Genomic DNA, 25384 nt, shown 5'->3' with positions numbered 1-25384 from the left:
AGAGTTCAACAAGGTGCTGAAAGCAGAAAAAGCACAGATTTAGTTATTGCAAAAAGAAACTCAGTCTAAGAATGCAACAGGAGTCAATTCTGCCTTAATATTAATATAATTCTGAAGCATATGAGGCAATGGGACCTATCAGAGATGAAGAGGAGAATTTGAGTGTCGATGCAGAGGTTGTGGGAAGGGTTTTAAATTAATATTTTGTCACTGTTTACAAAAGAAATGGACGATGCAGATATAATAGTCCAGGAGGAACACTGTGAGATATTGGATAATCATAAAGAGAGAGGAAGTACTCAAAGGATTGAAATCCTTGAAAGATGATATGTCTCCAGGGCCAGATGGTTTGATTCCGAAGCTGCTGAAGGAGATCAGGGAGCAGATAGCAGATGCTCAGAGGATGATTTTCAAATCCTCACTAGACACAGAGGAGGTAATGGAGGACTGGAGAATTGCAACTTGGTACCATTATTTAAAAAAGGATCTAAGGAAATGCCGAACAATTATAGACCAGTTAGTATTATGTCAGTGGTGGGCAAATTCGGAAAATCAATCCTGAGAGATAGGATTAACTGTCACATAGAAAGGCTTGCACTATTCAGGGATAGTGAGCATTGAATTGTGAAAGGAAGGTCTTGCCTCACAAATTTGATCGAATTCTTTGAAGAAGTGACAAGAAAGGTTAATAAAGGTAGTGCAGTGGATGTGGTGTACATGGATTTCAGTAAGGCGTTTGACAAAGTGCCACATGGCAGATTGGTCAAGAAAGTGAAAGCCCATTGGATACAAGCAATGTGACAAACTGGATTAAAAAGTTGGATTAGTAACAGGAAACAAAGGGTAATGGTCGATGGCTGCCCTTGTGATTGGAAAGTTGTCTCAAGTGCTCGGTGTTGGGACCCTCGCTGTTTGTGTTATATATTAACAATTTGGATGTGAACATGGAGAGCATGATTGGGAAACTTGCAGATGACACAAAGATTGGCTGAGTGGTGGACAGTGTGGAGGATAGTTATAATCTTCAAAATGATATAAATGGATTGGTGGAGTGGGCGATAAAGTGGAATTTAACACACAGAAGTGTGAGGTCATGCATTTAGGGAGGTCAAACAGTTGTAGGGAGTACACAATAAATGGGAATATACTAAGAGGGGAAGATGAAGTGAGAGATCTTGGCATACAGGTACATAGGTCCCTAAAGGCAGCAATTCAAGTAGACAAGGTTGTTAAGAAAGCATTAGGCATGCGCTCCTTCATTGGCAGAGGTATAGAATATAAAGCAAAGATATAATGTTCAAATTGTATAAAACACTAGTGAGGCCACAACTGGAATATTGTGTGCAGTTCTGGTTGTCACAGTACAAAAAGGACGTTATTGCTCTGGAGGGAGTGCAGAGGATTACAAGAATGTTGCCAGGACTAGAAAAGTGTGGCTACGAGGAGAGATTGGATAGGTTGGTGTTATTTTCCTTGGAACAAAGAAGGCTGAGGGGTGATTTAATTGAGGTGTACAGAATTATGAGGGGAAGAGATAGGGTGGACAGGATAACATTGTTCCCCTTGGTGGATAATTCTAGAACCAGGAGACATAAATTGAAGATAAGTGGCAGAAAATGTAGAAGGGACATGAGGAAAAACGTATTTACGCAGAGTGTAGCGGGTGTCTGGAATTCGCTGCCCGAGTTGGTTGTGGAGGCAGAGACCCTAAACTCTTTTAATAGGTATCTGGATCTGCACCTTAAATGCTCTAAGCTACAGGGCTATGGATCGGGTGCAGGAAGTTGGGATTAGAAAGGACACCTGGGTGTTCTCAGGCTGGTATGGACAAGATGGGCCGAATGGTCTCCTTCTGTGCTGTAACATTTTTATGATTCTATGGCCCATTTATCAAACACTCAGAAAATTAACATTCTCTTCCAACCAGCTCCCATAGCGCACCTTCCCTCATTGATTAAGATCAATGGCGAAATCCTGGAAAATATGGATAATTTTCCATATCTTGAGGACCTTCTCTTGGCGAAGTTGTCACAATTAATTATCCCCTCCAGTGTGCCAGTTTACTGAGAAAAAAGAGTATTTGGCAACGAGGAACTCTATTCTGAGACTAAGGTCATAGTTCACCAGGAGTCACCGTGTATTCCTATGTGCTTTGGAGAATTGGATGATCTACAGCAGAACCTCAAAGTACTGGAGGAGCACCACCAACGGTGCCCACATGATCCTCCAGATCCATGGCAAGAAAGGCTGTCCAACAGCAGTGTTCTCTCTCAAACCAAAGTGCCCAACACCGAGGCGATATTCATTGAAAACCAGCTGCGCTGGACGGAATATGTCATTCATTTGCCTGACACCCAATTCCCAAAGCGACAGATCTACTCGGAACTCAGTCACAGCAGGAGACTAATAGAATAGAACAGTACAGCACAGAACAGGCCCTTCGGCCCTCAATGTTGTGCCGAGCCATGATCACCCTACTCAAACCCACGTATCCACCCTATACCCGTAACCCAACAACCCCCCCTTAACCTTACTTTTATTAGGACACTACGGGCAATTTTAGCATGGCCAATCCACCTAACCCGCACATCTTTGGACTGTGGGAGGAAACCGGAGCACCCGGAGGAAACCCACGCACACAGGGGGAGGACGTGCAGACTCCACACAGACAGTGACCCAGCCGGGAATCGAACCTGGGACCCTGGAGCTGTGAAGCATTTATGCTAACCACCATGCTACCCTGCTGACTCTTAGAAATTATTTTTTAGCAGGGCAGCACGGTGGCGCAGTGGATAGCAGTGCTGCCTCACGGCGCTGAGGTCCCAGGTTCGATCCCGGCTCTGGATCACTGTCCATGTGGAGTTTGCACATTCTCCCCGTGTTTGCGTGGGTTTCGCCCCCACAACCCAAAGATGTGCAGGGTAGGTGGATTGGCCTTGCTAAATTGCCCCTTAATTGGAAAAAATGAATTGGGTACACTAAATTTATATAAAAAAAGAAATAATTCTTTAGGGATGCGCTCAATAAACCCCTGAAATTCCCGCCGGCTGACGAGAGACCCAGCTTGTGCCACCTGCCCCTTACCATAAACCTATGTCCCCTGGTCACTGATCCCTCCAAGTTTCTTCCTATCTACTCATAATTTTATGCATCTCAATCGTGTCCTCTCCTCAGTCTCCTCTGCTCAAAGGAAAACAATCCAATTCTATCCAATCCCTCTTTTTTTTTTAAATAATTTTTATTGAAAGAGTTTTTCCATACAAACATTTACCCCTACTAATTTTAAATTATTTACAACACAATCCCTCTAGGCAAATATCCCTCCCTCGCCCGCCCTCTCGCGCGCACCAGTCCTCCCCCCCCCCCCCCCCCCCCCCCCCCCCCCCCCCCCCCCCAAGCAACAACTTAACAAACAAGGCAGCCTACAGTTTCAGACATGAGCAGCGAGCAGACTTGCCCGCGTTACAGTCGTGCATGTCCCCCCACGACCATTGCTGCCCCCCCCTCCCCCTCCCCCCCGGGTTGCTGCTGCCACGACCCCGAACGCCTATCTCTGATCTAAAAAGTCAAGGAAAGGTTGCCACCGCCTGGAGAATCCCTGTACCGACCCTCTCAGGGCAAATTTGATCTTTTCTAGCTGAATATAGCTAGCCATATCGTTAATCCAAGTTTCAACGCTTGGAGGCCTCGCGTCCTTCCATTGAATTAATATCCTTCGTCGAGCCACTAGGGACGCAAAGGCCAGTATTCCGGCCTCCCTAGCCTCCTGTACACCCGGTTCTACCCCGACCCCAAAGATCGCAAGCCCCCATCCTGGTTTGACCCTGGACCCCACCACCTTCGACACCGTCCTTGCCACCCCCTTCCAGAACCCTTCCAGCACCGGACATGCCCAGAACATATGCACATGGTTCGCAGGGCTTCCCAGACATCTGACACACCTGTCCTCACTCCCAAAGAACCGGCTCATCCTTGTCCCCGTCATGTGAGCTCTATGCAGCACCTTAAATTGAATGAGGCTCAGCCTCGCGCACGAGGAGGAAGAATTGACCTTCTCCAGTGCATCCGCCCACGTCCCGTCTTCTATCTGCTCTCCCAGCTCCCCTTCCCACTTGGCTTTCAGCTCCTCCCCTGATGCTTCTTCCGCCTCCTGCATTATCTTGTAGATGTCTGATGTCTTCCCCCCTCCGACCCAGACCCCCGAGAGCACCCTATCACTTGCCCCCTTACTGGGGAGCAGGGGGAACCCCTCCACCTGCCGCCTAGCAAATGCCTTCACTTGTAAATATCTGAACATGTTTCCCGGGGGGAGCTCAAACTTCTCCTCCAGCCCTCCCAGGCTCGCAAACCTCCCCTCTATAAATAGGTCCTTCAGCTGCCGTATGCCCACCCTGTGCCAGCTCTGAAATCCCCCGTCGATGTTCCCCGGGATGAATCTATGGTTCCCTCTTATTGGCGCCGCCAACAGACCTCCCATTTCCCCCCTGTGTCGCCTCCACTGCCCCCATATCTTGAGGGTGGCCGCCACCACCGGGCTCGTGGTGTACCTCGTGGGGGGGAGCGGCCATGGTGCCGTTACTAGGGCCCCCAGGCTTGTGTTGCCACAGGACGCCCTCTCCATTCGTTTCCAAGCTGCCCCCTCCCCTTCCATCATCCACTTGCGCACCATTGACACATTTGCCGCCCAGTAATACCCCGAGAGATTGGGTAGTGCCAGCCCTCCACTGTCCCTACTCCGCTCCAAAAAGACCCTCCTCACCCTTGGGGTGCCGTGCGCCCACACGTAGCTCATGATGCTACTCGTCACCTTTTTGAAGAAGGCCCTAGGGAGGAAGATGGGCAAGCACTGAAATAAAAACAAGAACCTTGGGAGGACCGTCATTTTGATTGACTGCACCCTCCCCGCCAGCGACAGCGGTACCATGTCCCACCTCTTAAATTCCTCCTCCATCTGTTCCACCAGCCTGGAAAAGTTCAACTTGTGGAGGGTCCCCCAGTTCCTTGCCACCTGCACCCCTAAGTACCTAAAGCTCTTTCCTGCTCGCTTGAAGGGGAGTCTCCCAATACCCTCTCCCTGGTCCCCCGGGTGTATCACAAAAACCTCGCTTTTGCCCAAATTTAGTTTGTACCTCGAAAAGTCCCCAAACTCTGCTAATAGTTCCATTATCTCCGGCATTCCCCCTTCTGGGTCTGCCACGTACAGCAGTAGATCATCCGCATACAGCGATACTCGATGTTCCTCCCCTCCCCTAGTCAGTCCTCTCCACCCCCCTGAACCCCTCAGTGCCATCGCCAACGGTTCAATCGCCAGTGCGAAAAGTAGGGGGGATAGGGGACATCCCTGCCTGGTCCCTCGGTGGAGCCCGAAATACTCCGACCTCCTCCCGTTTGTCACTACACTCGCCGTCGGGGCCGAGTAGAGCAACTTCACCCACTTAATAAACCCTTCCCCAAACCCAAACCGTTCCAACGTCTCCCACAGGTACCCCCACTCCACCCTATCGAATGCCTTCTCCGCGTCCAGCGCTACCACTATCTCAGCCTCCCCCTCCACTGCCGGCATCATAATTACATTCAGCAATCTCCGCACGTTCGTGTTGAGCTGCCGCCCCTTCACGAACCCCGTCTGGTCCTCATGGATTACCCCTGGCACACAATCCTCTATTCTAGCTGCCAGGATCTTTGCCAGCAACTTGGCATCCACGTTTAGAAGCGAGATAGGCCTGTAGGACCCGCACTGCACGGGGTCTTTATCCCGCTTCAATATCAGGGAGATCAGAGCCTGCGACATTGTCGGGGGCAGAACCCCCCCCCCTCTCGCGCCTCATTAAAGGCTCGTACCAGTACCGGTCCCACCAAGTCCACATTTTTCTTGTAGAATTCCACCGGGAACCCATCTGGCCCCGGCGCCTTCCCCGCTTGCATCTGACCTATTCCCTTGACTAGCTCCTCTAGCCCTATTGGCGCCCCCAGCCCTTCTACCAGCCCCTCCTGGACCCTTGGGAACCTCAATTTGTTTAGGAAGTCCTCCATTCCCCCTCTCCTCGTCGGCGGCTCAGACCGATACAACTCCTTGTAAAAATCCCTGAAGACCCCATTCACTTCTTGCCCCTTCTGCACTACCTTCCCGCCCCTCTCCTTCACTCCCCCAATCTCCCTAGCCGCATCTCGTTTGCGAAGCTGGTGTGCCAGCATCCTGCTCGCCTTTTCCCCATACTCATAGACCGCGCCCTGTGCCCTTCTCCACTGCGTCTCTGCCTTCCTGGTGGTCAGCAGGTCGAACTTGACCTGCAGGCTGCGCCGTTCTCCCAGCAGCCCCTCCTCTGGTGCCTCCGCATATCTCCTATCCACTTCCAATAGCTCCCCCACCAGCCTCTCCCTCTCCTGCCTCTCCTTTCTTTCTCTGTGCGCCCTATGGAGATCAGCTCTCCCCTGATCACTGCCTTCAGGACCTCCCAGACCATCCCCACCTGCACCTCACCCGTGTCATTCAAGTCCAGATAGCTCTCAATGCTCTTCCGGACCCTTTTACACACCTCGTCGTCCGCTAACAGCCCCACATCCAGCCGCCACAGCGGGCGCTGGTCCCGCGCCTCCCCCATTTCCACATCCACCCAATGTGGTGCATGATCAGAGATCGCAATGGCCGAGTACTCAGCTTCCCGTACCCTCGGGATCAGCCCCCTGCTCAACACGAAAAAATCGATTCTGGAGTACACTCTATGGACGTGGGAGAAAAAGGAATACTCCCTCGCCCTCGGCCTACCAAACCTCCATGGGTCTACTCCTCCCATCTGCTCCATGTACCCCCTCAGCACTTCTGCCGCTGCCGGCCTCCTATTGGTCCTTGAGCTCGATCTGTCTAACCCGGGGTCCAGCACTGTGTTAAAGTCCCCCCCCATGATCAAGCCCCCTGCCTCCAGTCCCGGAATGAGGCCCAATAGGCGCCTCATAAAACCCGCGTCATCCCAGTTCGGGGCATATACGTTGACCATCACCAGTTTCTCCCCCTGCAGCTTACCCTTCACCATCACATACCTACCCTCCTTATCCGCCACCACCTCCTCCGCCACGAACGACACCCTCTTTCCCACCAGAATCGCCACCCCCCGGTTCTTTACGTCCAATCCAGAGTGGAACACCATCCCACCCACCCCCTTCTCAGGCGAATCTGGTCCACTACCTTCAAATGGGTCTCCTGTAACATTGCTACATCAGCCTTCAGTCCCTTCAGGTGTGAGAATACCCTTGATCTCTTGACCGGCCCATTCAGCCCCCTCACGTTCCAAGTGATCAGCCGGGTCGCGGGACGACCCGCCCCCTTCCCCTGCCGATTAGCCATGTCCTGTTCCCTGCTCGCCCCGGGTCGACCCTCCCCTTCTGACCCGCTCCCCATGGCGATGGCCCCCTCCCCCCACCTCTCCAGTCCTCCACTTCCCGTTTCTGGTCTTTCCAGCAGCAACCCGGTGTCCCTCCCTAACCCCCCTCTCTCCCCCCCCCCCCGGCTAGGACCCCTCCTAGCCGCGATGTACCCTCCATCGTACTCCCGTAAGTCAGCTGGTTTACGCTGACCCGGCTGCTCCTGCCACACTCCGACTCCCCCCGGCTCGGGGGGGGGGCCTCCCCCCCCTTGCCACTCCTCCCTGGCCCCGCTCCAACGCGGGAAAGGTCGCCATTGCTAGCCACGCCCCGCACTCCTCCCCTCCCCCCTCCTCTGCCCCGCGCGCGGGAAAACAGAGGAAAGCCCGCGCTTTCGCCCTGCCACACCCCACCCCGCCATCTTCAGTTCCACCCCCGTCCCCGTCCATGCCTGTAAAGAACCCCCCCTAGGAGCCCATATCCCCGATCTGCTCTCCCCCCCGTCCCGCCTCCCCAACTTAACATTATAAATAACAGATAGATAACAAATAACAATGTACTTAACAGTCGCCCTCTACTAAACAGTATAAATAACCATAAATAACCATGAATAACCACAATAACAATAACTAAGGGAAGTTGGCAAAGGGGGGAAAAAACATCAGAAGAAAAACCCAAAGCAAGAGTTCAAGATCCCAACAAAGAAAGAAGAAAAAAAAAGGAAACCGTTCCAATAAGAGTTGCCCAGTTCCGACCCAGCCGAAAAAAAAAAGGCCGCTTGTTCAGCTGAAGGTACCCGAGCGGCTACGGCCGCCAAGTATCCCCTGGGTCTAATTCGAGTCCAGTTTCTCTTCCTGTACAAAGGCCCACGCCTCCTCTGGGGACTCAAAATAGTGGTGTTGGTTCCTGTAGGTGACCCACAAGCGCGCTGGCTGCAGCATTCCGAACCTGATCCGTTTTGCATGTAGCACCGCCTTCGTCCGGTTGTACCGGGCCCGCCGCTTTGCCACCTCCGCACTCCAGTCCTGGTAGACCCTCACCGTCGAATTCTCCCACTTGCTGCTCCTTTCCCTCTTGGCCCACTCCAGCACTCTCTCCCGATCGCTGAGTCGCTGGAACCGCACCAGCACCGCCCTCGGGGGCTCATTTGCTCTTGGCTTCCTAGCCATGACCCTGTAGGCCTCTTCCAGCTCCAGGGGCGAAGGGACGGCCCCTGCCCCCATCAGGGAGCTCAGCATTTCTGCTACGTATCCCGGGAGGTCTGACCCCTCCAGGCCTTCTGCCAGGCCCAAGATCCTCAGGTTCTTCCGCCTCATTCGGGTATCCAGCTCCTCAAAACGGCCCTGCCATTTCAGGTGGAGTGCCTCGTGCACCTCTACCTTTCCTACGAGGACCGTGGCCTCCTCCTCCCTCGCAGTCATCTCCTGCTGCAGCTCCCGAATCGACGCCTCTTGGGTCGCCTGGGCTCCCATCAGCCTGGTGGTCGTCGCATTCATTGACTCCAAGAGCTCCATTTTCAGCTCCGTAAAGAAGCGCAGGAGAGCGGCCTGCTGCTCCTCCGCCCATTTCCTCCATTCCTCGGGTGCGCCACCGGCCGCCATTTTGGTCTTCTTCCCCCGCTTTTTTTGGGGAGCTGCTGTTGCTTTCTTTACCACCCCACTCCGGGTACCGACCATAAAGTTGGTCTGGTTCTACTCAGGGAGCCTTCCCCCACCGGGATTTGTCCTTACAGCGCCGTTGGGGCCCTCCAATCGGCCCGAAAACACCTTTGTAGCAGGAGCCGCCAAACGTGCGACTTAGCTGGTCATAGCCGCAACCGGAAGTCCCCTATCCAATCCCTCTTCATAACTAAAACACTCCAGCCCTGGCAACTTTCTGGTAAATCTCCCCTTTCCAATACTATCACATCCCTCCTAAATTGTGGGTTCCATAACTGCACACAATATTCTAGCTGTGGCCTAACCAACGTATTACACAGTTCCAGCAGAACTTCCCTGCTCTTAAACTCTATGCCTTGGCTAATAAATTTAAGTATACCATATGTCTTCCTAACCACTGTATCCACCTGCTCTACGACCTTAGTGAGGAACGTGCAGAGGTTAGGTTGAGGTGTCGGAGGCAGCGCACACACCCCAAACTATTCACCTACCCAAACCTTCAAGCGTCATCTGGTCTGCATTAATCAGAGTCTACAGAGCACACATTGGACTTATCAGTCAACTGAGAACTCACCAAATAGGAGGGGAAGTAAGTCATTCTCAGTTCCAAGAGACTGCTCGAGAAGAAAAAGTGTTGCCATTATTAGCCCAAGCTTGAATATCGCACAGGTCTGTCTGTCTGTGGGCATGATTTGCTTCAGTAGATGAAAGAGTTAAAAATTATGCTGAATATTGTGTAATCTTCAGCAAACATCCCCACTTCTGACATTATGGTGACGAAGGGTCCTTAATGATTCAGTCCGTAGTTAGGCCCAGGACATTACAGTAATTCTTGAAGTGACGTCCTGGGACTGAGATGATTGACCTCCAGTGATTACAACCATCTTCCTTTGTCCTGTTTATGATTCCAATCAGTGAAGAGTTTTGCCCCTTGTTATGACCCGCACGAGACCTACGGGGTCAGACAAATTAGTCTCCCCATGAGTCTCAGTGAGTGCGAGTTTCTCCGCTGAGGGGCGGATGCCCATCAGCGGAGTAATGGACACTATATGTAAAAGCTCGGTTTGAGTGGGAACCAAACAGAGAAGTCCCAACTGGGACCTGCAGCAGCGGCCCTAGGGTTGCTGGCGCCCCGGGCAAGCTGACCTTCGGCGCCCTTACAAGTGCCAATTTTAAAGGCCTCCAGCGCTGCGCTCCATCACCTTTCCCCGCTGCGGATAGCCTTTTCCTGCTCCCCTCGGCGGCCCTCCTCCCTCCGAGGACCCTCCGTGCAGCCACTGCCTCACACAGACACTGAGCAGCCGCCAGCGGCTGAACCACACCGGCAGGCGGCCGCACAGGGGGCGGGGCCGGGGCTGAAGGAGCACCCCACGTGACTCCGGGCTGCGCGTGGGCAGGTACTGAGCATGCGTAGCTGCCATCAAGCGGAGGCAACATGTTGCAAATGCGCAGATCGTCCTTAGAATCTTACAACCTTTCGGCCACTGAATGGCGCCCCCTAGCACATGGCGCCCCGGGCAACTGCCCGAGTTGCCGGTACCTTGAGCCGGCCCTGGGGACCTGTGTACATCATGTGAATCGTTACTTATATAATAAATAACCAGTTTCTTCACGCCTCTCGTGTGGACTGCTTGTGGTCACAATAACCCTAGATCTCATTGACTTAAATTTTGCGAAGGTTCTTTGATGTCACACTCTACCGAATGGTGCCTCGAGGGAAGGATAATCACTCTCACCGCATCTTTTGAGTTCAGCTCTTTTCTCCATGTTTGCACCATGGCTGTATGAATTCAGGAGCCAAGTGTCCCAGCAGAACCCAAACTGAGCAGGTTTGGCTGGGCAACTGCCACTTGAAAGCACACTCAGTGACACCTTCCATCACTTTGGTGATGATTGAGAGTAGACTGATGGGGTAATAATTGACTGGATTGGATTTGTCCTGCTTCTAGTGGGCAGCATTTACCTGGACAATTTTCCACATTGTGGGACAGATGCCAGTATTTCCGCCATAGTGGAACAGCTTAGCTGTGACATGGTAGTTGTGGAGCACAAGTACTATAGCCAGGAGGTTGTCTGGGCCCATAGCCGTTGCTGTATCCAGTGCCTTCAGCCATTTCTTGACATCATGTGGAGTGAATCAAATTAGCTGATGACTGGCATCTGTGATGCTGGGGGGTCTCAGGATGTGGGCCATTTATGTTAAGTAGAGAATCAAAATCTATCTAACTCAGCCTTGAAATTTTTCAATGGCCCGTTAGGGAAGAACATTTCTTAGTATAATGAAACTTATGGTAGCGTATGTCATTATCAACTGGAAATACGAGCCACTGACACAATATTCCATGGCTATAATTTATACTGTTAAAATGAGGAAAGAAAATGCGGATCTTCTGATCAGTTGAAAAATGATGTTCTAGATTTTGCACACGTTCATTAATGAAACAGTTTGGGGTTCATGTTTAGTGTTTAAGGAAGGCCTCTAGTCACATATGAGATATTTTCTATTATTGTTTGTGTCTTCTTTTTAACAGATTGACAGTTGTGGAAGCCATTTCATTCCAGAAGAAGCCTCTGTCGTACTCCTTGCTGATCAATCCCAACAGTCTGTTCAGCATCAATCAGGACAATGGGGAGCTGAGCCTAATACACAGCATTGATTTTGAAAGTGAACATCACCTCTACCATTTACTGGTGCGGGTGCTGGAAGCTGGCACGGGGCTCAGCAGCGTCACCGAGGTATGATTTGGCAAGCAGGAGTCATTTGAATAATTTACAGCCCTATTTACTTAAACATGTCCTCTGCTTTCTCACATACAGCTTTCCAGCAAGGCAGAGACAGCAAAACAGAGAGGGAAGAATATTGTCACACATCAGAAATGCAGACTGCATTTATCTTTTGTAATAAAGTTTGTCATAGGGATTATATTCCTTATGATTGGAGCTGTGGAATTAGTCACATTTAACACAAAAGCAAAGAATGCTGGAAAGCTGAAATAAAAACGGAAAATGTTCGAAATACTCAGCAGGTCTGGCATCCTCTGCGGAGAGAGGAACAGAATGTAACCATCTTTCATCAGAACTGAAACATTTTGAGATGTAACAAGTTTTAAGCAAATTCTGAGTCAGGAAAAGAGGTATAAAAGAGCAAAATAGCTTGGATGGAAGATGGGAGAGAGTGAATTACAAAAGGGATGCTTAGCAGCACGGTGGCTCAGTGGGTTAGCCCTGCTGCCTCACAGCGCCAAGGTCCCAGGTTCGATCCTGGCTCTGGGTCACTGCTCGTGTGGAGTTTGCACATTCTCCCCGTGTTTGCATGGGTTTCACCCCCACAACCCAAAGATGTGCAGGATAGGTGGACCGAACATGCTAAATTGCCCCTGAATTGGGAAAAAATGAATTGGGTACACTAAATTTATAAAAAAAACAAAAAACAAAAGGGATGCTTGTGTAAGGTACCATGGATAGTAATGGAACAAGTAAGAAAAATAATTGATGGCCCATGGTTAGCATAAATGCTTCACAGCTCCAGGGTCCCAGGTTCGATTCCCGGCTGGGTCACTGTCTGTGTGGAGTCTGCACGTCCTCCCCGTGTGTGCGTGGGTTTCCTCCGGGTGCTCCGGTTTCCTCCCACAGTCCAAAGATGTGCGGGTTAGGTGGATTGGCCATGCTAAATTGCCCGTAGTGTCCTAAAAAAAGTAATGGGGGGGGGGGGGTTGTTGGGTTACGGGTATAGGGTGGATATGTGGGTTTGAGTAGGGTGATCATTGCTCGGCACAACATCGAGGGCCGAAGGGCCTGTTCTGTGCTGTACTGTTCTATGATCTATGTTCTATGTTCTATGAGGAGATATAAATGGATAAAGCAGAATCATCATGACCAGTTTCTTTGTGAAAACTAGGGAGCGATGGTTATGACCTGAAATTATTGAACGCGCGTTGAGTCTGGAAGGTTGCAGAGTGTCTAATCGACATACAAGATACTGGGCGGAATTCTCCGACCCCCCCCCCCCCCGCGCAGGGTTGGGGAATCGCCCGGGGCCAGCGTAAATCCCGACCCACCGAGGCCGGAATTCTCCACCACCCGGGAATCGGCAGGAATTGCGCATCGCCGGTCGGCGGGTCCCCCGTGGCGATTCTCCGGCCCGCGATGGGCCGAAGTCCTGCCGCTGTCAGGCCTCTCCCGCCGACGTGGTTTAAACCACCTCTGTGCCGGCGGGAGCAGGCGGTGCGAGCGGGTCCTGGGGGGGGAGGGGGGGCACGGGGCGATCGGACCCCGGGGGGTGCCCCCACGATGACCTGGCCCGTGATCGGGGCCCACCGATCGGCGGGCGGGCCTGTGCTGTGGGGGCACTCTTTTTCTTCCGCCACCACCATGGCAGAGGTGGAAGAGACACCCTCCACCGCGCATGCGCGGGTGGTGACATCAGCGGCCGCTGACGCTCCCGGCACATGCACGGACTCACGCCGACCGGCGAAGGCCTTTCGGCCAGCTCCGACGCCGGGCGGAGTTGCGCCAAAGGCCGTTGGCGCCAGTCGGCGGAGCAGGGCCCACTCCGGCGCGGTCGTAGCCCCTAAAGGTGCTGAGAATTCCACACCTTTGGGGAGGCCCGACGCCGGAGTGGTTGGCGCCACTCCGCTACGCTGGGACCCCCCGCCCCGCCGGGCAGGGGTGAATTTCGCCCACTGTTCCTTGAGCTTCATTTGAACAATGTAGGACACAAAGGGCAGAGAAATCAGAGTGGGAGTGTGAAGAAAATTGGCAAGTGATCAGACAGAGACATGCTTGCGAACTGAGTGAAGAGTTCAGCCAAGCATCATCCAATCTATATTGGGTCTCTCCAGTTTGAGTAGACCACCATGTGAGCAGCAAATGTGCTAAATTGGAAGCACAAGTAAATTTCCATTTCACCTGGATGGAGTGTTTCTGCCTTGGAAAGTGGGAAGGGTGGAGGTAAAAGGGCAGGTGTGGCATCTCCTGCACTTGCATGGTGAGGTGCTACGGGAAGGGGAGAGGGTTCACTGCCCTTGTCCTTCTAGATGGTACTGGTTGTGGGTTTTGAAGGTGGTGTGTCAGGAGCCTTGGTGTGATTCTGCTGTGGATCTTGTAGATAGTACACACTGCTTCTCTGTGCATTGATGTTGGAGGGATTGAATACTTGTGGAAGGGGTGTCAGCAAGCAGGTTGCATTGTCCTGGCTGGTGTCGAGCTTCTTGAATGTTGGAACACCACTCATCCAGGCAGGTGGAGGGTATTCCATCACACTGCTGAATTGTGCCTTATGGTGGACAGGCTTTGGGGAGTCATCAGAAGAGTTACCTGCCACAGGATTCCCAGCCTCTGACGCACATTGAAGCCTACTCGTGACAATAAGCGATTTTCATTTCACTCTTGTAGCCAAAGTATTTATATGGCTAGTTCAGTTTAATTTCTGGTCAGTGGTAACCTCCAAGATGTTGATAGTAGAGGATTCAGCAATTGTAATGCCATTGAATATCAAGGGACGATGGTTAGATTCTCTGTAGTTGGAAATGGTCCTTCCCTGGCACTCGTGTGGCATGAATGTTATTTGCCACTTGTCAGCCCAAGCCTGAATATTGTCCAGCTCTTGCTTTATTTGGACATAGACTGTTTCATATCTGAGGAGCCTCAAATGTGCTGAATATTTTGCATTTGTTAGTGAACATCCCCACATCCAACCTAATGACTGGAAAGAAGGTAATTGATGAAGCAGCTGAAGATGTTTGGGCCTAGGACGCTACCTTGAGAACTCCTCCAGTAATGTTCTGGAACTGAGATGACTGACTTCCAACAACCACAACCACATCTTCCTTTGTGCTCGGTATAATTTTAATAATATAATCTTTATTGTCACAAGTAGGCTGACGTTAACACTGCAATGAAGTGGGCAGCACGGTGGCCTAGTGGTTAGCACAACCGCCTCACGGCGCTGAGGTCCCAGGTTCGATCCCGGCTCTGGGTCACTGTCCGTGTGGAGTTTGCACATTCTCCCCGTGTCTGCGTGGGTTTCGCCCCCACAACCCAAAGATGTGCAGGTTAGGTGGATTGGCCACGCTAAATTGCCCCTTAATAGAAAAAAATAATTGGGTAATCTAAATTTATTAAAAAGAAAAAAAGAAAAACACTGCAATGAAGTTACTGTGAAAAGCCCCTAGTCGCCACATTCCGGCGCCCGTTCGGGTACACAGAGGGAGAATTCAGAATGTCCAAATTACCTAACAGTACATCTTTTGGGACTTGTGGGAGGAAACCGGAGCACCCAGAGGAAACCCACGCAGACACAGGGAGAACGTGCAGACTCCACACAGACACTGACTCAAGCCGGGAATTTAACCCGGGACCCTGGTGCTGTGAAGTAACAGTGCTACCCACTGTGTTACCGTCAACAAACAACAAACAATTTCCCTCCTGATTTCCATTGACTCCAGTATTGCTAGGGTTTCTTGATGCCATACCCAGTCAAATGTGGCCTCGATATTAAGGGTAGTCACTTTTAGTCACTTTTGCCTCACCTCTGGCATTCAGCTCTTTTGGCCACGTTTGAACCAAAGCTGTAATGAGGTCAGGAGCTGAGTGACCCTTGGCGGAACCGAAGCTGAACATCAGTGAGCAGGGTATCGTTGAGCAACTGGCGCTTGGCAACACTTAATTACCCCATCCATCACTTTACTGATGATCGAGAATAGATTGATAGGGCAGTAATTGGCCAGGGTGGATTTCTCCTTTTTGTGTACAGGACATACCTGGGCAATTTTCCACATTGCCGGGTAGATGCCAGTGTTGTTGCTCTAATGGAACAGCTTGTCAAAGGTGGGGAATGTTCTGGAGCAGAAGTCTTCAGTACGATTGCTGAATTATTGTCAGGGCCCATTGCCTTTGCGGTGTCCAGTGCCTTCAGCTGCTTCTTGATATTATGTGGAGTGAACCGAATTGACTGAAGACTGACACCTGTGATGTTTGGGGACCTCTTCAGGAGACTGAGATAGATCATCCACTCGGTACTTTTGGCTGAAGATCGTTGCAAATGCTTCAACCTGATCCTTTGAACTGATGTGCTGGGCTCCTCCATCATTTAGGATTCGGAGCCTCCTCCTCCTGTGAGTTGTTGATTTGTCCACCGCCATTCACGACAGGATGTAATAGGACTGCAGAGCTTAGATCTCATCCAATGATTGTGGAGTTTCTCAGCCCTGTCTATTACTTGGTGCTCATGCTGTTTAGAATGCAAGTAGTTCTGTGTTGTGGTTTCACCAGGTTGACACATCATTTTTAGCTACACCTACTGTTGCTCCTGACATGCCCTCCTGCACTCTTTATTAAACCAGGGTTGATCTCCTGGTTTGGTGGTAATAGTAGCGAGGGGGATATGCTGGGCTTTGAATTTACAGATTGTAGGTGTATACGATTCTGCTGCTGCTGGTGGCGTACAGCACTTCAAGGTTGCCCAATTTTGAGTTGCTAGATCTGTTTGAAATCTATGAAATGAAATGAAATGAAAATCACTTATTGTCACAAGTAGGCTTCAAATGAAGTTACTGTGAAAAGCCCCTAGTCGCCACATTCCGATGCCTGTTCGGGGAGGCTGGTACGGGAATTGAACCGTGCTGCTGGCCTGCCTTGGTCTGCTTTCAAAGCCAGCGATTTAGCCCTGTGCAAAACCAGCTAAAAATGGGTGCTAAACCCCCCTATCCCATTTAGCACGGTGCCACACAACACAATGGAGGGTAAGCTCAGTGTGAGGATGGGACTTCATCTCCACAAGTACTGAGCACTGGAATATATTGTAGTACTAATTCATCAGCTGAGAGATGGGTGGGGCAAGGCAGAACATGGTAATCAGCAGGTTTCCTTGCCCATGTTTGACCTGATGCCATGAGACTTCATGTGGTCTAGAGCTGATGAGGACTCCCAGGGTCACTCTGTCCCGACTGTGTACTATTATGTCGCTACCTTTGATGGGTCTGTCATGCTGATGGGACAGGACATGTTCATGAATAATGATGGTTGTGTCTAAGACATTGTCTGTAAGGTATGGTTCCCCGAGGATGAGTATTTCAGGCTATCGCTTGACAAGTCTGTGAGACAGCGCTCCCAATTTTGGCACAAGGCCCGAGAACTTATTAAGGAAGACTTTACAGGATCAGCAGCTCTGAGATTTCTGTTGTCATTTCCGGCACCTAGGTCAATGCGAGGTTATCTGTCGAGTTGCATTCTTTTTTTAAATAAATTTAGAGTACCCAATTATTTTTTCCAATTAAGGGGCAATTTAGAGTGTTCAATCTACCTATCCTGCACATCTTTGGGTTGTGGGGGTGAAACCCACGCAGACACGGGGAGAATGTGCAAACTCCACACGGACAGTGACCCAGGGCCGGGATTCAAACCCGGGTCCTCAGCGCCGTAGGCAGCGATGCTAACCACTGTGCCACCGTGCTGCCCGAGTTGCATTCTTTATTGAATCATATTCAGCGGTTTATTACAACTGACTGCCTTGCTAGCCATTCTAGAGAGCATTAAAAGTCAAACACATTACTGTGATCTGGAGTCACATGTAGACCAGACCAAAAAAGGCCAGATTTTCTTCCCTCCCAGACATTGGTGAACCTGATGGGCTTTTCATAACAATCAGCAATGGTTTTGTGGTCATCCTTAGACTTTTAATTCCAGATGATGGGCGAAATTCTCCCCTACCCGGTGGGGCGGGGGATCCCGGCGTAGTGGAGTGGCGCCAAGCACTCCAGCGTCGGGCCTCCCCAAAGGTGCGGAATTCTCAGCACCTTTAGGGGCTAGGACCGCGCCGGAGTGGGCCCCGCTCTGCCGACTGGCGCCAACGGCCTTTGGCGCCACGCCGATCGGCGTCGGAGCTGGCCGAATGGCCTTCGCCGGTCGCCGTGAGTCCGCGCATGTGCCGGAGCGTCAGCGGCCGCTGATGTCACCACCGGCGCGGTGGAGGGGGTCTCTTCCACCTCTGCCATGGTGGAGGCCATGATGGCGGCGGAAGAAAAAGAGTGCCCCCACGGCGCAGGCCCGCCCGCCAATTGGCGGGCCCCGATCGCGGGCCAGGCCACCGTGGGAGCACCCCCCGGGGTCCGATCGCCCCACGCCCCCCCCCAGGACCCTGGGGCCCGCTCGTGCCGCCTGCTCCCGCCGGCACAGAGTTGGTTTAAACCACATTGGCGGGAGAGGCCTGACAGCGGCAGAACTTTGGGCCATCGCGGGCCGGAGATTCGCCGCGGGGGGCCCGCCGACCGGCGCAGGGGGCCCGCAGACTGGCGGGGCGCGATTCCCACCCCTGCCAATCCCCAAGAATTCCGGCCATGGCGGGGGCGGATTTATGCCGGCCCCGGGCGATTCCCCGACCCTGCGGGAGGTCGGAGAATTCCGCCCGATATCACCACTATAATGGAAACTTGGCTTAAAGAGGGTCAAAAGCAACAGCTGAACATTCTTGGATTTAGAGTTTTCAGGCACAATAGAGAGGGTTAGAGAAAAGTTGGAGTGTAGCATTACTGGATAAAGAAAAACTTACAGCTGTGAGGAGTGATGATACTAAATGAAGTATCAAATGAGCCATATGGGTTGACCTCAGAACTAAAATAGTGTGAGGAGTGTAACATAGACCCCCAAATAGTGGAAGGAGTTAGAAGAGCAAAGAGGTAAGTTTATTTCTGAGTGCAAAGACAGTAATAATTGGGGTCTTCAGCTACCTGAATATCGGGGGTGGGGGAGTTCTAGATTTAGATCTAGGAAATGAAGCTGAGCAGGCGGATGAAGTAACAGTGGGCGACCATTTTAGAGCCATAGAGTCACACTTACAGAAGAGGTTCTTCTGCCCATTGAGTCTGCATTGACAAAACTACACCAAATCGACACTAATCCTAATTTCCCATAGACTTGGAATACAATGACATTTCGAATGTTCATCCAAATACTTAAAAAAAATTTTTTTTAAACGTACCAAGTCATTTTTGTTTCCAATCAAGGGACAATTTAGCTTGGCCAGTCCCCCTACCCTGCACATCTTTGGATTGTGGGGGTGAAACCCCCACAATTACGGGGAGAATGTGCAAACTCCACATGGACAGTGACCCAGGGCCGGGATCGAACCTGGGTCCTCAGCGCCATGAGGCAGCAGTGCTAACTACTGCGCCGCTGTGCCACCTGATCCACATACTTTTTAAAGGTTGTGAGGCAGTCATTAGATCCATTTGCATTGCCGTGATGGCACAGGGGCGTGGACCTCGTTCCCGCCGGCAAAGGGTCGGAGCATCACAATCGGGTCAGCCCCCGGCGTCGATCCTGATTTTGCCCCGACACCTTGATTCTCCATCCCATCGGGAATGCGATCCGGGTATCCCAGGACGGAGAATCCCGCCACTTATAGGAATCTTGCTGAGGTGGGTGCGCCAAGCCTGGAAATTTTTTAAAAGTGTGATCAAAGTCCCTGCGCAACTTCCACAACAAAGTTTGTGGCAGAAATGCGGCTCTTTGCCTTCCTGTTTTTAAATCTCAATAAGGGGTGTAAACAATGGCTATTTCCAATCAATAGTTTGTTAGAAACAGGAAGCCAAGTTTAAGCAGTTTCCGCAGAAGGGTGATGTACATTGCCACAGCAACAAACATGGAGTCTCTGATGAGACTTTGTGCGAGGAATCACCCTAGAGCTGGTCTAAGCCTGCTCTCAAGCTGTTGTGATACTGATTAATAGACTCACTTTCTTCTAATATTAATACCATCTGTGGAATCCACACATGAAAGTGCCAGTAATCCTGTAGTAAAATGCTCCAGCATTTGATGTTTGAACTAAATGGGTAGCTGAGACTTTCTCAGCCGATTTTAATGAAATTATTTGCCATTTGGGTTGAAGAACAGTATTTTGTGTTCCGAATGATTTTGATTAAAGTTCTTTTCTCCGGAGTGAGAAATTTTAATTATTGGATTAATAAAAATTAAATAGCAAAATGGATGTAATCATGTTTTATCCAACCCTGTAGATCACTTTTGTTTTCGCCCCTGCCCAGTGTGTCCCACAGCAACATGCATGGAATTGAGACTTTTGCAGTTTGGTTAGCGATTCATGGCAAAACAAAAGGCAGTTTGTATTATTCACAGATTTATCTTTTGACGATATTGTGTGACAAAGAGATGTACACTTTTAGTGCTCAAGAGTGTTTATGTTAAGCGGGCAAGAGGCAAGTCAGTCCGCTTGTTTAGGGTGAGGCGGGCAAAATGCTTTATCCCGTCTCCTCTTCCCCCCCCATCCCAGCCCAGTATTCTGAGCATCTGTCACTAACAAGACATAAGGCTTGACTTGGCTCAGTTCACCATTGAAAATTAGTAGCTAATTTGAATGGCCGAAGGACATTCTGGAAGGAGGCAAGGGGTTGAAAGTTAGCTGAACAGGATCTTTGAACCATGCATGCAAATATCCATCTCTAATCACGCTCTTCTTAGTTATGCTGGTGACTGCTCATCATTGAAAAATGTTTTTTAAAAATCTGAATTATTCAACAGAAATTATTTAAGATATTTATAGCTCAAATTAATTGCAGTTCGTTTCTGTGAAATTAGATAACACAGTGTGAAATATACTTCCGTATTGATCTTTTTAAAGAATTTATTAAAAAGTGTTGTTTTGTGTGTAAGTATTATTTCTGATGAATTTGGAATGCAATCCAGAAACTTCTACAGTGCTGATCCTGCTTCACTACTATAACTTCTCCAGCAGTGTGGTAGAATCTCTGCTGATGCCGAAGCAGGATTTTCACCTTGCTTCCAACGACGGCCGAGGAAGAATAACTCTAAGGAAATTCACATCCACTGACTAGGTCACAGGAGGGTTGAAATTGCATTGAGTGATATCTGTGATAGATGGTTTAAGAAATTTAGCTGGTATTTGTTTTTTTTGCTATTTTAATGAACGTCTTAATTCAAATAGTGGACAGAGGAACTTCATGCAAGCATTTTCATATATTGATTTTACTAATATTGATCAATATGATTTTTCTCTTCCTCTTCCTCTGCTAAAGCTGGTACAGTATCACAGCTGATGGATAATATTCCATTACCTGATATTCCAATTAGCCATTTAATTTGGCAACAACATCAAGGAGCTCATGGATTTCTTTGTCACCAAGATGGAAATGATTTGATCAGCTGCCTCTGTCGCTTCCTCCCTTCCCCTAGCCCACTGGTCAAACGTCCCCTAGGTTCCCCCTGCCCTAGACATGATCCTCTATCTTTCGGCAGGTTCTCTCCTGCCTCCCCTCATGTCGCTCCAAGCTTACCTTGGCCATGGGGACCACCTCCTCCTCTCTCGACTCTGTTCCCACTGAACTACCAACCACCCAACTTCCCTTGCTGGCTCTTTGTGTTAGCTGACAATTAATGTTCTCTTTCCTCAGGTTCCAACGTTCTTATCCCCAATGCTGCTGCCACCAACCCCATCACCCCTATACTCATGAAATAAACTCTTGACTCTCCACTGTCCTTGCAAATTACCACCCCATCTCCAAACTTCAATGTCACCTCCCAAATTCATGCCCGTCTTTCCCCCAACCCAAGTTTGAACCTTTCCAATCAGGGAGCTTCCCCCTTCCCCAGTACTAAAAAGACTCTTATCAAGGTCATAAATGACATCCCATGTGACTGTGACAAAGGCAACTGTCTTTCTTCATCCTTCTTGACTTGTCTGCAGCCTGTGACACAGTTTGCTCAGGCAACCCCCTCAAATGCCTCTTCATTGTCACCCAGTAGGATGGTACTGCACTGGCCTGCTTCCATTCTTATCTATATAATTAGTGCCAAAAGTCTCCACCAATGGATTCACTTCCCACTCCCACACAGATGTCTCTGGGACGGCCTGCATGCTGCATCTTAGCGACATCATGCAAAAACAATGGGCTGGATTCTCCGATTCTGAGGCTATGTCCCCACGGCGGCATGAGAATGGTGGCGTTTTATGGCAGAAAAAATGGCGTAAAACAGCCACTGATCCTCCGGTTGCCTGTAGTGTAGAGCACCCAGCTCTAGCTGCCGATATGGCCCGGAGTGTTGCCAGGTCTGTGGCCGCGCATGTGCACGGCAGCGGCCTGCACCAGCCGCGCTATGCTACATGGCGGACCACCCCCCCCCCCCCCCCCCCCCCCCCCCCCCACAGTGCCCCCAGCCCCTGATAAAGTCTCTCCCTGCCTGCGGATTTGCCCTCCCCCGACTGTGGCGACGCTGGATGAGACCACACGCGACCGACGCCATCGGGAACTCGGCCGGTCGGGGGCGGAGCATCGGGGGCGGGCCTCAGGCAACGTCCTGAGGCCGTCGATACGCCACACGGCATTCTCCCACCGAGTACGCCGCTTTGGAGGGGGCGGAGCATCGCGAAAGCGGTGCCTCCCCCGATTTGGTCGGAAACTTTCATTCTCCGGCTGATAGCTAAACGCGATTTTGCCGTCGGCGACCAGAGACCAGCCACATGTATGACACCCAATTAGCTTTGATTTTAAACATCCCTGTTTTCAAATCCCTCAGTGGCACTTCCATGATTCTGTAATCTCCAGCCCTCCAAGTTATCCGCACTTCTCAAGTTCTGACATCTCGTGCATCCTTGATTTTAAACGCTCCATCAATGATGGCTGTGCCTTAAGCCTCTTAGGCCCTAAACTCAGACCTTCCACCTTCCACCTTCCTCCCTCTCTTTCCTCTTTTAAGCTTGGGCAGCTGAATCAGCAATGCTGTAAATGGGTAGGGAAGATTACGCAAAATAAAGACCCCAAAACTTTCAATATGTGTTGACTGAAATCACATAAGATGTAGGAGCAGAAGTAGCCATTCAGCCCATCGAGTCTGCTCCACCATTCAATAAGATCATGACTGATCTGATATGCTAATCCTCACTCTACTTTCTTGCCTTAACCCCATAACCCTTGATGCCATTATTGATTAGAAACCATATCATAATGTCATAGATTCCTGTTCCAATTAATTTTTATTCTTACAAAGTTTGACATATTATCTGAAAGGTTCATGGTCCATTATTGTCACTCACTGAAATGTTAGAATGCAACAATATCTAGTACATTATTCTTTACTGATAATATAAATCTTCTAATGTGGTAATTTGTCTGTATCCCCATTGTTTTTCTCATTCCCTTGTCCGTATTTAGACTGAACGTCTGGTGAGAGAGGGCACTGCTCCTTTAACCAGGCCTTTTGCATTTCGTTGCTAATTTGTTACTGATAGAGATGCTAGTGCAGCAATTGTACATGGTCATTCTTTTTAGATTAACTAAGGTCCATTTTATGTCACTTTTGCTTCTGAGGATTCCTGATTTCTATCTTTTGACAATTATTTTCCAGGTAGTAATTCACATCACTGATGAAAATGACTGCACTCCAGAGTTCCTGCATTCCATCTACAGCCGTGACAACATTCCTGAAGATATCCCTATTGGCACCTCTTTACTGCAAGGTTGTGCATATGCTCTGCTTAAAAAAAAATTCAAGATTATTATTGTGCATGTTGCTCCCAGCCATGGAGTACCTGACGTTTTATTTACTTCAGTATCAACTTGGAGTGGATGGTTGTATCACCTTAGCTCACACTTGCTTCCGAATTAGAACGTAGTGAGGTTACACCCCTCCAGGATTTGGCTGCATATTTGGGACTGACAATCCACTGAGTGCTGAGGAAGTGTTTGTTCAAAGCAGTGTCCATCTGTTCAGGTGGATTTTAAAGTACTTACAGAAGTATTTGAAGATACACATAGAGTTGTTATTGTGTTCTCTCTTAAAACCAGTTAAAAACAGATTACATTATCGTTGGCTGTGGGATCTTTCTGTGTCCAATGTGGCTGCTGCATTTGCTTACACAATAACATGTCACAGTGCAGGGCGGCATGTGGCGCAGTGGATTAGCACTGGGACTGCGGCGCCTAGGTCCCAGTTTCGATCCCGGCTCTGGGTCACTGTCCGTGTGCAGTTTGCACACTCTCCCTGTGTACGCGTGGGTTTCGCCCCCACAATCCAAAGATTGCTTCACAGCTCTAGGGTCCCAGGTTCGATTCCCGGCTTGGGTCACTGTCGGTGCGGAGTCTGCACTTTCTCCCCATGTGTGCGTGGGTTTCCTCCGGGTGCTCCGGTTTCCTCCCACAGTCCAAAGATGTGCCGGTTAGGTGGATTGGCCATGATAAATTGCCCTTATTGTCCAAAATTGCCCTTAGTGTTAGGTGGGGTTACTGGGTTATGGAGATGGGGTGGAGGTGTGTACTTGGGTAGGGTGCTCTTTCCAAGAGCCGATGCAGACTCGATGGGCCGAATGGCCTCCTTCTGCACTGTAAATTCTACGATTCTATGATTCTATGTGCAGGGTAGGTGCATTGGCCATGTTAAATTGCCCCTTAATTGGAAAAAATGAATTGGGTACTCTAAATTTGTTTTAAAAAAGCAAAATTCATCCTGTGAAATAGGACATTTTGTATTCTCAGGCAACCAGCGGCAGCATTAATCGCTCCCAGGTCAGGCTTTGTTCATTGCATGGTCAAACTTCCTTCATTCTGTCCTGATAATGTGATTCAGACCCAACCATGGTGCCTTCAACTTTCTATACCAACGCTTCATCATCTTTCTGAATGATCAACAAGTTAATGCTAATTGCTCTTAAATGAAGATTAGCTTAAGCTGTGGAATGATGCCCACGAGGAACATGGTTGAAGCTTCACAAACTTGTTTCAGAATGCAGGTAGCTAACAAACATTCATTTCTGGGCTTCCAAATTTGTTTTATGTGTGTTGACTGCTATAACCTGACCAGGATGAAGCAAAATGATAATTTAATCAGTTGTGATAAACAGTGAAAACACATTAATTTGGTTAATTTATACAGTTAAAAGATTTGCTCTATATTTTAACACCTCTTGGATCAGTGACTAATTATGAATATTCTTGACTTCTACCTTATATATGAAGCTGGAGAGCCTGTACCCTCCATTCATCTCCTTATTGAACGAAGAAGCAAATTCATCTGCATAATGACCTCATTTAAATATCACTTGTGTAAACTTTTTCCACTTCCAAAGTGTTAAGATACACCTTCCATTGAATTATCTACCATACTTCCATCTACTTTGGGGGAGTCATGTCAGAAAGTGTTTTATTAGGCTGTAATCCATTTGTAACTGGGACATTTCATAGATCATAGAATTTACAATGCAGAAGGAGGCCATTTGGCCCATCGAGTCTGCACCGGCCCTTACAAAGAGCACCCTACTGAAGCCCACGTATCTACCCTATCCCCGTAATCCAGTAACCCCCACTTAACATGTTTTGGACACTAAGGGCAATTTATCATGGCCA

At 49.7% G+C, this 25384-nt stretch overlaps 1 protein-coding gene across 1 annotated transcript in view; it reads left to right on the top strand.

Annotated features, from left to right (window-relative positions):
* si:dkey-22o22.2 (neural-cadherin) overlaps positions 1–25384 on the top strand; it is a 389498-nt gene that overhangs the window by 199033 nt on the left and 165081 nt on the right. Inside the window, exons 4-5 of the mRNA XM_038808999.1 lie at positions 11549–11753; positions 23391–23502. Of these exons, the coding sequence (XP_038664927.1) occupies positions 11549–11753; positions 23391–23502 (317 nt within the window). The remainder of the gene's footprint in view (positions 1–11548; positions 11754–23390; positions 23503–25384) is intronic.

The sequence above is a fragment of the Scyliorhinus canicula genome, chromosome 10 (genome assembly GCF_902713615.1).
Source record: "Scyliorhinus canicula chromosome 10, sScyCan1.1, whole genome shotgun sequence".
In the NCBI taxonomy this organism is placed as follows: domain Eukaryota; kingdom Metazoa; phylum Chordata; class Chondrichthyes; order Carcharhiniformes; family Scyliorhinidae; genus Scyliorhinus; species Scyliorhinus canicula.
The sequence above is the reverse complement of the archived record's forward strand: the minus strand, read 5'-3'. Positions and strand labels throughout refer to the sequence as shown.